This window comes from Nerophis lumbriciformis, linkage group LG15 (genome assembly GCF_033978685.3).
Source record: "Nerophis lumbriciformis linkage group LG15, RoL_Nlum_v2.1, whole genome shotgun sequence".
In the NCBI taxonomy this organism is placed as follows: Eukaryota; Metazoa; Chordata; class Actinopteri; order Syngnathiformes; family Syngnathidae; genus Nerophis; species Nerophis lumbriciformis.
This window is the reverse complement of record NC_084562.2, coordinates 21,262,501-21,280,000: the sequence shown is the minus strand read 5'-3', so window position 1 is coordinate 21,280,000 and position 17,500 is coordinate 21,262,501. Positions and strand designations below refer to the sequence as shown.

General features: G+C 33.7%; 1 protein-coding gene across 1 annotated transcript in view; it reads left to right on the top strand.

Moving 5' to 3' along the window:
* gpc5a (glypican 5a) overlaps nt 1-17,500 on the top strand; it is a 381,628-nt gene that overhangs the window by 149,315 nt on the left and 214,813 nt on the right. Inside the window, exon 7 of the mRNA XM_061974735.2 lies at nt 15,798-15,918. Within this exon, the coding sequence (XP_061830719.2) occupies nt 15,798-15,918 (121 nt within the window). The remainder of the gene's footprint in view (nt 1-15,797; nt 15,919-17,500) is intronic.

Genomic DNA, 17,500 nt, shown 5'->3' with positions numbered 1-17,500 from the left:
CAAATTATCGGAATAATATAACGTCCTTTTTACTACTTTAATAATGGATATCGGTGAATGTGAGGTGGGAAAGGTGATTAGGGGTAATTTATGACTTATTACAGTAAATGTGTTGAAATGTACTTTTTATAGTCATGGTAAGAACTCATAGCAGTGTTTCCTACATGATTAGCCATCTTTTTGTGGCGGCAGGTGCGTGGCCAACATGACGTCATAGTATATGTTGCATAGTTTCGTAACAGGGCCGGCAAAAACATTTTCTTTTATATTTTTTCAAATATATTTTAAAAACTTTTTTATAGTATTTTTTTTAACTTTCATTTTTCTAATTACATTTTTTCTTATGTAATAAAAAAAATACATTGTTTTACTCAGTTGTAATACACTTTTCTACCACTTGTGGCAGTAAGTAACTGAAGAAGTGTGGAGCTAAAGACAGTGAGAATTTTCTCAAGTGCAGAAGTTATGACTAAAGTGGTAAAGCCGTATTCTTATTTGCACTTTAATTTTGTTGACAATTTAGTTAAGGAAAATGTTCATTATTAATTCAGTTTAACATAATTGTATGCAAATGTATTTTTCATCAGTTATTTTTAAGTCCCTCCTTGTGCAGTATATTTGGTTAGTACTGATTATTCTAATCAGCCTGGCCTAAGCCTAAGGTTTATGTATTTTCTATTTCTTTTTTTACTCAGTTGTAGTACACTTTTCTACCACTTGTGGCAGTAATGACAGTGTCAAACAAACTGAAGAAGTGTGGAGATCAAGACAGAGAGAATTTTCTCAAGTGCAAAAATTATGACTGAAGTGGTAAAGCCGTATTCTTATTTGCACTTTAATTTTCTTGACAATTTAGTTAAGGAAAATGTTCATTATTAATTCAGTTTATTTATTTTGGCACAACATAATTGTATGTAAATGTATTTTTCATCAGCTATTTTGAAGTCCCTTCTTGCGCAGTATATTTGGTTAGTACTGATTTTTCTAATCAGCCTGGCCTAAGTCTAAGGTTTTTTTTTTTTTTTTACTCAGTTGTAATACACTTTTCTACCACTTGTGACAGTAATGACAGTGTCAAACAAACTGAAGAAGTGTGGAGCTAAAGACAGAGATAATTTTCTCAAGTGCAAAAAATATGACTAAAGTGGTAAAGCCGTATTCTTATTTGCACTTTAATTTTGTTGACAATTTAGTTAAAGAAAATGTTCATTATTAATTCAGTTTATTTATTTTGGCACAACATAATTGTATGTACATGTATTTTTCATCAGTTATTTTTAAGTTGCTCCTTGCGCAGTATATTTGGTCAATACTGATTTTTCTAATCAGCCTTGCCTGATCCTAAGGTTTATGTATTTTTTTTTTTACTCAGTTGTAATACACTTTTCTACCACTTGTGGCAGTAATGACAGTGTCAAACAAACTGAAGAAGTGTGGAGCTAAAGACAGAGAGAATTTTCTCAAGTGCAAAAAATATGACTAAAGTGGTAGAGCTGTATTCTTATTTGCACTTAAATTTTGTTGACAATTTAGTTAAGGAAAATGTTCATTATTAATTCAGTTTACTTATTTTGGCACAACATAATTGTATGTAAATATCTTTTTTATCAGTTATTTTGAAGTCCCTACTTGTGCAGTATATTTGGTTAGTACTGATTTTTCTAATCAGCCTGGCCTAAGGCTAAGGTTTATGTATTTTTTTTTTTACTCAGTTGTAATACACTTTTCTACCACTTGTGGCAGTAATGACAGTGTCAAACAAACTGAAGAAGTGTGGAGCTAAAGACAGAGAGAATTTTCTCAAGTGCAAAAATTATGACTAAAGTTGTAAAGCTGTATTCTTATTTGCACTTTAATTTTATTGACAATTTAGTTAAGGAAAATGTTCATTATTAATTCAGTTTATTTATTTTGGCACAACATAATTGTATGTAAATATCTTTTTTATCAGTTATTTTTAAGTCCCTACTTGTGCAGAATATTTGGTTAGTACTGATTTTTCTAATCAGCCTGGCCTAAGGCTAAGGTTTATGTTTTTTTTTGTTTTTTTTACTCAGTTGTAATACACTTTTCTACCACTTGTGGCAGTAATGACAGTGTCAAACAAACTGAAGAAGTGTGGAGCTAAAGACAGAGAGAATTTTCTCAAGTGCAAAAAATATGACTAAAGTGGTAAAGCTGTATTCTTATTTGCACTTTAATTTTATTGACAATTTAGTTAAGGAACATGTTCATTATTAATTCAGTTTATTTATTTTGGCACAACATAATTGTATGTAAATATCTTTTTTATCAGTTATTTTTAAGTCCCTACTTGTGCAGTATATTTGGTTAGTGCTGATTTTTCTAATCAGCCTGGCTTAAGCCTAATGTTTAGGTTTTTTTTTTTTACTCAGTTGTAATACACTTTTCTACGACTTGTGGCAGTAATGACAGTGTCAAACAAACTGAAGAAGTCTGGAGCTAAAGACAGAGAGAATTTTCTCAAGTGCAAAAATTATGACTAAAGTGGTAAAGCTGTATTCTTATTTGCACTTTAATTTTGTTGACACTTCAGTTAAGGAAAACATTCATTATTAATTCAGTATATTTGTTTTTGCACAACATAATTGTATGTACATTTATTTTTCATCAGTTATTTTTAAGTCCCTTCTTGTGCAGTATAGTTTTTTAGTACTGATTTTTCCTAAATCAGCCTGACCTAAGCCTAAGGTTTATGTTTTAAATAAATAATAATCTTTGTGATTAACACATACTTTCATATCATTTGACAAGGTCGTAAACTGTAAGTAAGTTAGATATAATTATTGACTATGATTAAAATCAAGGGTAGGTTGCCTAATTCGGTGTTTATATTTGAGTGGGTCCCGGTCCCCTTTGTAGTGGAAAAGTTGAGTACCAAGGAAAAAAAAAGGTTAAAAACTCCTATGCGAAAAAATGTATACCAATTTCAAATATATTTTTATTGTTACATTATATAATTTTGCTCTATTTTTCAATTGTTGTCGCTTATTTTATTTCTTATTTGATTACTTTGTACACCCCTGGTTTATTTACCTACATCATTCTGCCCTCCCTGAATGTTGGAGTTTAGTTTAGCAGATATGTAAACAGTCCTTTAAATTAGAGATGAAAACATCTCCAACGTGAGGTTGTTTTTTGGTTGTCCCCAAAATCTGCAAAATCTTTCGGTTAAAAAAATAAAAGCGAGCCGCCACATATAATTAATTTATGGGATGAAAAACAAGTGCTAAAAGGAAAGTTATAATGATTTTGACATTTTTGAAAATGTAACAGTACTGTAAGGAAATACTTTGACAAGACATTTCCTATGCCAAATGAAATCAACAGAATCAGTATGCGCATCATTACAATGAATCATTGTCAAATGTTACCTCATGTAGAGTTGTTGTTAGTCGGAGGAACTGTTGTTTATTATTTGTTAAATTCATGGGTACCCCATTGTGCTTCTTAACTCAAGCTTTTGTTCCACTGGCAAGAAAAAACTTCCAAAGACAACGTCTTTCCCTATCTAAGGAAAACTGCATTTTTTAAATGTATTTTGCCCATCGTTCACTATCCTTAAGTAAGACAAGAACATATCTTTCCCTTTTCTGTGTATTCTAAGTAGTGAGTATATATATATATATATATATATATATATATATATATATATATATATATATATATATATATATATGTGTGTATCTGTATATATATATATGTATATATATGTACATATACATATGTATATATGTATATAATTGTGTATATATGTATATATATGTGTATATATATATATGTGTATATACATATGTATATATCTGTCTAATATTTGTATATATATGTATGTATATATGTGTCTATATGTATATATGTGTGTATATATGTATGTATATATATGTGTCTAATATATGTATATATGTATGTATACATGTATCTATATGTATCAATGTGTGTATATACGTATGTGTGTATATATGTATGTATATATATGTGTGTATATGTATATATATATGTGTAAATATATGTGTCTATATGTATATATATATAAATACAGTATGTAAAAATGTGTATATATATACATATGTATATATCTGTCTAATATTTGTATATAATTGTATATATGTATGTATATATGTGTGTATATATGTATATATGTATGTATATATGTGTCTAACATATGTATATATGTGTCTATATGTATATATGTGTGTATATGTATGTATATATATTTGTCTAATATATGTATATATGTATGTATATATGTGTGTATATGTATATATGTGTGTATATATATGTATATATGTATGTATATATATGTGTATATGTATATATATATGTGTATATATATGTGTATATATATATGTGTATATATGTATGTATATATGTATCTAATATATGTATATATATATGTATATACGTTTGTATGTATATATGTATGTATATATGTGTCTATATGTATATGTGTGTATATATGTGGGTATATATGTATATATGTGTGTATATATGTATATATATATATGTGTGTATATATGTATATATATTTATGTGTATATCTATATAGGTATACAAACGTATATGTATATTTATATATGATATATATGCACAGTATGTGTGTATTTATGTGATGTGCATATATGTATGTATAAATGTGTATACACACACACACACACACACACACACACACACACACACACACACACACACACACACACACACACATATATATATATATATACATTTATATATATATATATATATATATATATATATATATATATATATATATATATATATATATATATATATATATATATATATATATAATAAATTTTTTTGTTCTTATTTGATAAGAATCACAATTGATTAAAACATGTATTTTGTTTTTATTCATGTGGCCTCATTCCTGGGTGGATCTCGCGTGAGAGGAAGAGTTTTGCAGTCTGCTAAAAAATACTGACGCTGTGGTCAAATTTGGAAACTTTAACCCCATCTGGTGGCTAAAGTGGACAATGCACCGATCCGCCTCACAGTTTTTTTTTTTACATTTCATGTGTCAGGTAAACCATGACGAACGGGGCCAACGAGTTCCCTTCCTACTGTATCACATAATTAATGTCCGTTATAGAAAACAGACAGAAAGTTGTTTGCACCAGCGCATTATAGCGAGAGGGTTTTCATTTTGACATCAAAACCACCTATTTAAAAAAAACAGTCCGGACCAATATATCAATGCCTGTTTAGTCGCCTTTTCACTGCCTAAATCTGTAGTTAATCAACCTGAATTATGACAACCTGCCATGACACTGTCATTTTAGATTCCTGTCACCAAATGGCAATTACCTGCCAAAAGAAAAAAACCCTAGCAGATCTTATTAAATCCTGGCAGCTACTTACTGGAACAGCCGTGTGGCAAATTCCATGTTCCAAGTCACTTCAACGCTGGGGGTTCAAGGCTTTGTGTAATTGGAACAAACAAACCACTCTTTGCTTAACTGTTGCACCCTTTGTTGCTTGTTTATTTGTGCGTAACGCATGGGTGATTTCTGCCATTCGTCCGGTCTCTCTTAATAAAGACTTCCTCTTGGGAAAAGACAAATGAGAGTTTGACCGCCCACAGACATACCACTCTACAGATGGATCCCCGAGGTATACCGTACACAACTTCTCTTTGACGGAATCCATCCAACCGCGAATTTGTGAATTTTATGCTGGGAGTGAGGAGGAAAATCCCGAAGGAACGGCGTTTTGAAGTGGTATGAAGAAATAATACCACGTGACATCGAGTTCCAATCGAAAATGCACTCACAAACTAGGAAGAACAACATTTATATCGTCAGTACAAATGTTGCCAAGTCAGCCTACAAGAATTCCACTTCCAACTAAAGTCAACATGTTGCAGTATGTTGTAGATATTTTTTGTTTTGTTTTAGCTGCGCATATGCGAACAGTAGCGCTGTCATAATGTCGTGAGTAGGGATGGGTACCGAATCCGGTACTTTTTTGGCACAGACCAAATCACAGAAAATACAACGGTGCCATGTCACAGTGCCTGGGTTGCCAGTCTGCCGGTTTCCCTTCAGCTCCCCCTGCCAATGTTACCGTGGGTGTATTTTGCTTATTTTACATTTGTATTATAGTAGCAATATGCTCGTTAAAGTTAAGTTTTTTTGTGTGATTTCTGATCATTTGTGAGGGCACCGATGTATCTTTTGTGTGTGCGGGCTCGTTAAAGTTAAGGTTTTTTGTGTCATTTCTGATCATTTGTGAGGGCACCAATGTGACTTCTGTGCGTTTGTGCTCGTTAAAGTTAAGGTTTTTTTGTGATTTCTGATCATTTGCGAGGGCACCAATGTGACTTCTGTGCGTGCGTGATCGTTAAAGTTACATTTTTTGTGTGATTTCTGATTACTTGTGAGGGCACCAATGTGACTCCTGTGCGTGCGTGCTCGTTAAAGTTAATTTTTTTTGTGATTTCTGATCATTTGTGAGGGTACTGATGTGACTTCTGTGCGTGCGTGCTCGTTAAAGTTGAGTTTGTTTTGTATGTGATTTCTGATCATTTGTGAGGGCACCGATGTAACTTCTGTGCGTGCGTGCTCGTTTAAGTTAAGTTTTTTTTGTGATTTCTGATCATTAGTGAGGGCACCAATCTGACTTCTGTGCGTGCGTGCTCGTTAAAGTTAAGGTTTTTTGTGTGTGATTTCTGGTCATTTGTGAGGGCACCAATGTGACTTCTGTGCGTGCATGCTCGTCAAAGTTAAGGTTTTTTTGTGATTTCTGATCATTTGTGAGGGCACCGATGTGACTTCTGTACGTGCGTGATCGTTAAAGTTAAGGTTTTTTGTGTGATTTCTGATTATTTGTGAGGGCACCAATGTGACTTCTGTGTGTGCGTGCTCGTTAAAGTTAAGTTTTTTGTGTGATTTCTGATCATTTGTGAGGGTACCGATGTGACTTCTGTGCGTGCGTGCTTGTTAAAGTTGAGTTTTTTTTTTGGTGATTTCTGATCATTTGTGAGGGTACCGATGTGACTTTGGTGCATGCGTGCTCATTAAAGTTAAGGGTTTTTTGTGATTTCTGATCATTTGTGAGGGTGCCAATGTAACTTCTGTGCGTGCGTGCGTGCTCGTTAAAGTACATTTTTTCGTGTGATTTCCGATCATTTGTGAGGGCACTGATGTGATTTCTGTGCATGCGTGCTTGTTAAAGTTAAGTTTTTTGTGTGATTTCTGATCATTTGTGAGGGAACCGATGGGACTTCTGTGCGTGCGCACTCGTTAAAGTTAAGTTTTTTTTAAATTTATTTCTGATCATTTGTGAGGGCACCAATATAACTTCTGTGCGTGCGTGCTTGTTAAAGTATTTTTTTTGGTGTGATTTCTGATCATTTGTGAGGGCACCAATGTGACTTCTGTGCGTGCGTGCTTGTTAAAGTTACGTTTTTTTTGTGATTTCTGATCATTAGTGAGGGCACCGATGTGACTTCTGTGCGTGCGTGCTCGTTAAAGTTAAGGTTTTTTTGTGTGATTTCTGATCATTTGTGAGGGCACCAATGTGACTTCTGTGCGTGCGTGCTCGTTAAAGTTAAGGTTTTTTGTGTGATTTCTGATCATTTGTGAGGGCGCCAATGTGACTTCTGTGCATGCGTGCTCGTTAAAGTTAAGTTTTTTGTGTGATTTCTGATCATTAGTGAGGGCACCGATGTGACTTCTGTGCGTGCACGCTCATTAAAGTTAAGGTTTTTTTGTGATTTCTGACCATTTGTGAGGGCACCAATGTGACTTCTGTGCTTGCGTGCTCGTTAAAGTTAAGGTTTTTTGTGTGATTTCTGATCATTTGTGAGGGCACCAATGTGATTTCTGTGCGTGCGTGATCGTTAAAGTTATGTTTTTTGTGATTTCTGATCGTTTGCGAGGGCACCAATGTGACTTCTGTGCGTGCGTGATCGTTAAAGTTGCGGTTTTTGTGTGATTTCTGATCATTTGTGAGGGCACCAATGTGACTCCTGTGCGTGCGTGCTCGTTAAAGTTAATTTTTTTTGGTGATTTCTGATCATTTGTGAGGGTACCGATGTGACTTCTGTGCATGCGTGCTCGTTAAAGTTACGTTTTTTTTGTGATTTCTGATCATTAGTGAGGGCACCAATGTGACTTCTGTGCATGCGTGCTCGTTAAAGTTAAGGTTTTTTGTGGGATTTCTGATCATTCGTGAGGGCACCAATGTGACTTCTGTGCGTGCATGCTCGTTAAAGTTAAGGTTATTTTTGTGATTTCTGATCATTTGTGAGGGCACCAATGTGACTTCTGTGCGTGCGTGCTCGTTAAAGTTAAGGTTTTTTGTGTGATTTCTGATCATTTGTGAGGGCACCAATGTGACTTCTGTGCGTGCTCGTTAAAGTTAAGTTTTTTGTGTGATTTCTGATTATTTGTGAGGGCACCGGTGTGACTTCTGTGCGTGCATGCTCGTTAAAGTTAAGTTTTTTTGTGTGATTTCTGATCATTAATGAGGGTACCGATGTGACTTCTGTGCGTGCGTGCTCATTAAAGTTGAGGTTTTTTTTGGTGATTTCTGATCATTTGTGAGGGTACCGATGTGACTTTGGTGCATGCGTGCTCATTAAAGTTAAGGGTTTTTTGTGATTTCTGATCATTTGTGAGGACGCCAATGTAACTTCTGTGCGTGCGTGCGTGCTCGTTAAAGTACATTTTTTCGTGTGATTTCTGATCATTTGTGAGGGCACCAATGTGATTTCTGTGCATGCGTGCTTGTTAAAGTTAAGTTTTTTGTGTGATTTCTGATCATTTGCGAGGGAACCGATGGGACTTCTGCGCGTGCGCACTCGTTAGAGTTAAGTTTTTTTTTTTATTTCTGATCATTTGTGAGGGCACCAATATAACTTCTGTGCGTGCGTGCTCGTTAAAGTAAAAAAATGTTTTGTGTGATTTCTGATCATTAGTGAGGGCACCAATCTGACTTCTGTGCGTGCGTGCTCGTTAAAGTTAAGGTTTTTTGTGTGTGATTTCTGGTCATTTGTGAGGGCACCAATGTGACTTCTGTGCGTGCATGCTCGTCAAAGTTAAGGTTTTTTTGTGATTTCTGATCATTTGTGAGGGCACCAATGTGACTTCTGTGCGTGCGTGCTCGATAAAGTTAAGTTTTTTGTGTGATTTCTGATCATTTGTGAGGCTACCTATGTGACTTCTGTGCGTGCGTGCTTGTTAAAGTTGAGTTATTTTTTTTGTAATTTCTGATCATTTGTGAGGGCACCAATGTGACTCCTGTGCATGCGTGCTCATTAAAGTTACGTTTTTGTGTGATTTCTGATCATTTGTGAGGGCACCAATGTGATTTCTGTGCGTGCGTGCTTGTTAAAGTTAAGGTTTTTTGTGTGATTTCTGATCATTTGTGAGGGCACCGATGTTAATTCTGTGCGTGCGTGCTCGTTAAAGTTACGTTTTTTTTGTGTGATTTCTGATCATTTGTGAGGGCACCAATGTGACTTCTGTGGGTGCGCGCTCGTTAAAGTTAAGGGTTATATATATATAAATATACTTGTATATTCATATATTACTCATTGTTAAAAGCGGCCCTCAATGAAAACGAGTTTGACACCCCTCCTCTACATCAATAATATCACTTTCCTCAGTGACTAAACAGGACAGATTGGGAAACATTTTATTTATTTATTTATTTTTTTTAATCCATTAAGAATCGTTATGAACAAGAATTTAATCTGAAAATATATATTTTTTGACACCCCATTTACATTACTGTATATCACTTTATATTGTGTTGAAAGTGCACAAACCCTCACTAAAATATGGACTTTTCTCGAGGCTGTAACTCATTATTCATATTTATATTGTTCATTTGGAGAAATTATCTTCACTTTTCCAACTTTTCGATTTACGAACCCTGTTTGATTCCGTTTGTGCGTGGAGGATCCACTGGACTCTCCCTTCTGGACACTTTGTGGCCACTCTCTGCTTGCACACATGAAAGTGCATTTTTTTCAAACATTTTCCGTCCCTTTCATCTGAAATGGTACGGCTCGCTGTGAAAATAGGGAACTCTCCCGCGTATTTTTTGACCTCGGCACTGCGGTCTCCATAGTGACAAGAAAAAAAGCAGGTATCACCTTCTGGTCCACTAACCACAGGACGACTTTGTTTCTCACTCAGCCAACCATGGAGATCGTATGTCGCCTTTCTGCTTTATTTCCGCGATCCATCACATTTTGATGGAACACCTCTGAGGGGGTTGAAACATGGCTATAACAGAATGTTGGCAAAAAGAGAGAGAATTATTATTACCCCTAAAATGGCTTGGTCAGGGGTGTCCAAAGTGCCCATTCTAAAGGTAATATTAAATTATTATTTTTTTAAACATAAAAAAGTGAAAAAAAAAAGCAAACAGGTGAAAAGTATTGAGAAAATGTTGCAATGTTGACTCTGATATTACATGCAGGCTGTCATTACTCAAACAATAATAATGAATCAAAATCAATGTTGTTATTAATTGAAGGCTCCAATTAGTTCACACACAATATTTCACTTTGACATTTTTTTGGGGGGGAAATATTGCATATTTTGTTTGTTTGCCATATAAAAAAAAAAAACATTTTCTTTGACAAACAAAAACATGGAAAAAAATAAATACTTATAATCGACGGAGGGATCTGAAGTTGATCTAGAGACGCACTGTAATCGTTGAAAGTAAAAAAATAAGTACAAATGTATGTTTTATTTTTAACACTTTTATGAGCGGGGCCCTTTTGGAGCCCCAGGAACTTTAGTAAGATTTTTTTTTTTTTTTTTTTTTTTTTTTTACAGTAATAAAAAAAAAAAAAAATCAAAAATTAAAATCAATGGACCTATTTAAGGCGCCAATTAAATCACATTAAATATTCCACTTTGAAAATATTTTTGGGGTGAAAATATTGCGTATTTTGTGTGTTTGCCACAAAAAAATGGATTTTTACAATAAATAAACAAATAAATAAATACATTATTTTATATCGACAGAAAACTTGAAGTTGATCTGAAGATTTAAGCGTTGAATATCAATACAATAAAAAATGGTAAAAATAATAATAATTTTTAACATTACGTGAGGAGAGCGCAGAAGGTAAAAAAATAAATTAAATAAAAATATATATAATAATATAAATTTAATATATTATATATTGTATATATGTGTGTATATAATATATATTTATATATATATATATATATATATATATATATATAAATAATATATATATATATACATATATATGCATGTATATGCATATGTATATGTGTATATGTATATGTCTATTATGTATGTATATATACATATATATATTATATATACAGTATATATTTATATATTTATATATATATATATATATATATATATAATATATACAGTATATATACACACACACAGTATATATATATATATAATATATACTGTACATGTATTATATACATACAGTATATATACTATCTATATACAATATATATACTATACATATACAGTATATACACTATAAATATACACACAGTATATGTATGTATAAATATATGTATATATGTATACATACATATATATATATATATATATATATACATATATATATATATATTAAAACAAATAAAATATATATATATATATATATATATATATATATATATATATATATATATATACATATATATATATACATATATATATATATATATATATATATATATATATATATATATATATATATATATATATATATATATATATATGTATGTACATGGCTACATTACGATAGCAAGTACAAATATGCATGATAACACCCTACAGACGTCACACATTGGACGGTTTAGTAAGTAGGAATTGTCTTAATTATATTGTAAAACTTTAGATTGATGAATGACAAATAATTTTGAGCAGAAATGCTATGGACGAATACTTCCAGTTCAAGGAACAAAACCGGGAACTACATTTTTGACCCAAAGCGCCTGCAGTGAGCGAACCCATCCAAAAGATGGCGCCATTGCACAAACAACAACAACACACCTTTTCAGTGTCTCTGTCAGTGTAATCTAAAAAAAAACTGTTTGTTGAATACGAAACATTATGCCTGTTAAATTAGCTGCACCGTTTTATAAGCCGCGAGGCTCAAAGCGTGGGGGAAAAAAAAGTAGGGGCGCACATTCCAGAAAATACGGTATAGTTGTCTTAATTTTTCCTGGAAATTGCCATTTTAACAAGCACGGCTCGGATGTTTATTTAAGTTATTTGGTTACGGCTGCCGTTAGGGAAAATATTAAAAATAGGTGGACTCGCGCTGAGGTGTCAGGGAAAACCTCGGCCAGGTATGAGGTTTTCCGCTGACGCAAATCTCAAACGGCTCGTTTGGAACAAACCAAAATTGGTTTGTAAATATCTCCTCTGGGGTTTGAATTCTCATTTTCGGCACTTATTGGGGGGCGTCCCAAATGCACAAAAGAAAAGTGTCTAATCATATACGAGCCCTTTGTAAGCGCAATCTTTCCATGTTTTTATGACATCACAACAAACCCAGCTTGACAAAAACCAAAGACGAGGAAGTGTTTTTGCCTGAGAGAAATCTAATTGGATGGGATAGCGATGGTTGTCAGGCTACTCCAAAGACAATTTTAATCCATAACTAAGCAGAGATGAGATGCGAGGCAAGTGTCCCTTTGGGGAATCAGATATGGATTATTGGATCCTGCTGCTGGGCCACAGAGTCCCAGGCAATCTTAGATTTGATATCTCTTCTCACTCTCACTGAACAGTTTTTCTGTATGAGGATCAAAAACCAGTGAAAAACCCGTGAAAGTGGTTTCCTAAAAGAAACTGCTCATTTGCAAGTACTGTAAATTCCGGACAATAAGCCACTACTTTTTTTTTTTCCTACGCTTTGAACTCTGCCGCTTATAAAACGGTGCGGCTAATTAATATATTTTTCCTCGCTCAAGGTCATAATGCAAAAGTGTCAAACTCGCCCGCTAAATCATTCTATGCGGACCGTGAAAGCCTGGAAAAAAATGGGTTTCAATAAAATATTTTATTTTATTTTACTAAATGCATTCGTTTTTTTCAATTTTGACAGAAAAAAAATGCAGATTTTAAACATAATTTTTTTTTTTTATCATGCCAATTTTATTATTATATACTGTATTGCAAAACTATTTTTGTGAGATAAAAACAAATCGTTAAATATCTGCTTGTCACCTTTTATTTATGATTTTAAAAGGAAGTTATACGTGACACATGCTAACTGTTAGCATGTTAACATGCCAACATTATCATGCCAATTTTTCAACCAGCCTCAGGCTCGTATGACTTGGTACTTGACACATGCTAACTGTTGCCATGCTAACGTTAGTGTGCTAACTTTTTAAGCCAAATTTTCACCTGAGTGCCTCGTGCTCGTATAACTTGGTTCCGAACGCCTGCTAACTGTTAGCATGTTAACGCAAGCATTCTCGGGTGCCAACTTTTTTTTAGCCAATTTTACAGCCGATCACTTCAAAGTCATATAACTTGGTACTTGACACATGCTAACATTAGTGGGCTAACTGTTTTAGCCACTTTTTCACCTGAAGCCTGGAGCTCTTATAACTTGGTTCCTAACACCTGCTAAGTGTTAGCATGTTAACGCAAGCATTCTGGAATGCTAACTTTTAAAAAAACATTTTTTTTTAGCTAATTTTACAGCCAAACACTTAGTCATATACCTTGGTAGTTGGCACATGTTAACTGTTAGCACTGATATTAGCATGCTAATTTTTATAGCCAATTTTACATGCTCACATTAGTGTGCTAACTTTTTTTTTTTTAGCCATTTTGCACAAATTTTGCAGTTGAACACCTAAGAGTTGTAAAACTTGGTACTTTATATATGCTAACTATTAGTATGCTAACTATTAGTATGCTAACGTTCGCATGATAACTAATTATATGTGCGTACGCTTTGTAATCATATGACTTGGTACTCGTGCATTCTATCAGTTAGCATGCTAATATTAGCATTCCACTGACTAATATTAGCAAGCTGTTTTTTTTATAGTCAATTTTGCAGTTGAACACCTTGAAGTTGTATAACTTGGTACTTTATATATGCTAACTGTTAGCATGTTAACATTTGCCTGCTAACTTTTTTAGTAAATTTTACGTGCGTACGCTTTGTAGTCAAATGACTTGGTACTTGACGCATTCTAACTGTTAGCATGCTAACATTAGCATTCCACCGTACTAATATTAGCAAGCTAATTTTTATAGCCAATTTTGCAGTCGAACACCTCGGAGTTGTATAACTTGGTACTTTATACATGCTAACGTTCGCATGATAACTAAGTACATGTGCGTACGCTTTGTAATCATATGACTTGGTACTCGTGCATTCTATCAGTTAGCATGCTAACATAAGCATTCATTCCACTGACTAATATTAGCATGCTATTTTTTTATAGCCAATTTTGCAGTCGAACACCTCGGAGTTGTACAACTTGGTACTTATACATGCTAACTATTAGCATGCTAACTATTTGCATGCTAACGTTTGCATGCTAACTTTTTTAGTAAATTTTACGTGCGTACGCTTTGTAGTCATATGACTTGGTACTTGATACATTCTATCAGTTAGCATGCTAACATTAGCATTCCACTGTACTAATATTAGCATGCTTTTTTTTATAGCCAATTTTGTAGTTGAACACCTCATAGTTGTATAACTTGGTACTTTATATATGCTAACTATTAGCATGCTAACATTCGCATGCTAACTTTTTTAGCTAATTTTACGTGCGTACGCTTTGTAGTCATACGACTTGGTACTTGACGCATTCTAACTGTTAGCATGCTTACACTAACATTCCACCGTACTAATATTAGCAATGCTAATTTTTATAGCCAATTTTGCAATCGAACGCCTCATAGTTGTATAACTTGGTACTTTATATATGCTAACTGTTAGCCTACTAACTAATTATACGTGCATACTTTTTGTAGTCATATGACTTGGTTCTTGCGCATTCTAACAGTTAGCATGCTAACATTAGCTCTCCACTGTACTAATATTAGCATGCTTTTTTTTGTATAGCCAATTTTGCAGTCGAACACCTCAGAGTTGTATAACTTGGTACTTTATATATGCTAACATAAGGGGAATGTTATTTTTTTATAATTTTTTTTTTTTTTTATAATTTTTATTTAGACATGTATCTCATTTTTATAAAATTATAAAAAATAAAAAATATTTTTTTTTTAAATTGTATTTTATTTTTATAATTTTATAAAAAGTTTCTCGTGATACATGTCTAAAAAAAAAAAAATTAAAAAAAAATGATACATTTCCCCCCCATGTCCCTTTAGGGGCTCCGTACTTTGGACACCCCTGATTATTATGCTCACTCGCCAGCTACCAACGTTGTCGTCATCCCAGCTGAAAAGACAGAGACCTTGAGAGGGGTGGGTGGGGGTCTTTTACCAAGAAACAACAACAACAATGAACTGTTTTTAAATAAACATTTATGTTGCATAAGTGAGAGGTTGTGTACTTACACTGAAAGTTGTGTGCTTTTATTTCCATGAGTGAGGACAAAACCACACGCAGCTGGAAATGTTCTCGTGAACTCGAGGCAAGCGAGTCCTGATCCCGGTTAAAACCGCAGGATGTTCCAACCACCTGTCTGGTGGCTTTGGAATATTGATGACGGCTTTCCTCTTCCCCAGAGAAGAGAGAAGTGTTTATGAAATTGTGAAGTTGTTTGTGTTTGTGTGCCCAGCTACACTCTGCGCGTGGTGGGCAACGGCGTGAAGGCGCAGGCCGCCAACCCCGAGGTGAAAGTGAGAGGAGACGACGCCGTGATCCACCAGATCATAGACAAACTCAAGCACATCAACCAGGTGAGCCTCGCCATGTCCTGTTTTTATACACGAGGTCTACCCGAGGTTTGCACGTGTGCTAAAACGCGTGCAAACTTCATCCGAACGTGTGCAAAGTGGATTGCGCCTCGTCAGTGGGGCAGGATGAGAAGCGCCGTCTGTCTTCAGAAAATATGCCGCATCATCAGAACGCCCACAAATATGTTTATCCTGCACTCGCAGTTTGATTTATCAAGAATACAACTCAACTGCAAGCGCTATTTTGCATCTTTATTTATGCTTTACTGACACATTTGTACACACGGCTGTGAGAAAGGAGGCGATTGCGCAACATCAGCATCAACTATATACAAATATATTGTCTTTTCAGCAATATCATTTTATAATTTTATAACTGCTGGGGGCTGACTCAAACACATTTTGGTACATTGTGGGTGTTCATGACGTTTGTTTTTTCATATAAAACACATTTATACATTAATTGTGTATCAATGTGAACCTGTGCACAGCATTTACTTAGATGACCCAATCCAAACAACCTTCCCTAGTCATGGTGCAGGAAAAACATTTTTTAACACACATGGTAATACGTTCTTTTGACTGTGGGTGTTAATGACGTTAGTTTTTTTCATATAAAACAGGGGTGTCTAAGACCAGGGCCCGCGGAGTTCTTCAGTTTGGGCCCGCTAGACGGCACAAGTCCAATAAGCAAATTAGCAGAGCGTGGTGTTTTTTTTATATAATATAAACATACTCAGCAATCTGGACTGTACATACATTTTTTTTGAAAATGTAATTTTGTTTATAGATTATATGCAATCTGTTGTGTTCCAAATTTTTATTTATTTATTTATTTATTTATTTTAATTTTATTTTTTTTATTTTATTTTATTTTTTTTCTCAGTGTACATGAATGAAGGTGTGTGTTGCTGGACCCGACTTGGACATTATCTGGACTGGACCTGGTTTTAAAAAAAAACTTTAAACAAAGCTAATTTCATTTACAACCAGGTCTGGTGAAGATAAGGTCCTTTCTTTCTTTTTTTAATTTTTTAATTTTTATTTTAAATTTTTATTTATTTTTATTTTTTTAAATTTATTTAAATTTATTTTAATTTATATTTATTATTATTATTTTTTTTTTATAGATAAGATAAATAAATATTTTCTTGGATAAAAAGGAAAGTAAAACAATATAAAAATAATTACATAAGGGAGAAAAAAAAAAAAAAAAGTAATTAAATGAAAATGTTAGTGGACCAGCAGCACAAACAATCAAGTGTGCTTCAGGGACTGTGTTGTGTCCCTTGCAGAAGTGTTGTCCATGTTTTGGGAACCAGAATATTGATGGCAGAAAGAAACAACCCCTTTTGTGTGAGTGGGTGTGTATGAGTGTGAATGGGGGAGGGAGTTTTTTTTTTTCCGGGTTGATGCACTAGTTGAAAGTGTATCGTGTGTTTTTTTCTATGTTGATTTAATAAAAAAAAAAAGAATAAATAAAAAAAACCCCCCAAAAAACAAACAAACAAAAAAAAACATATTCAGCAATTTGATAGCTGCTATCTAACCGGTGGCCAATGAAAATAACTCAAGTCAGTGGTCA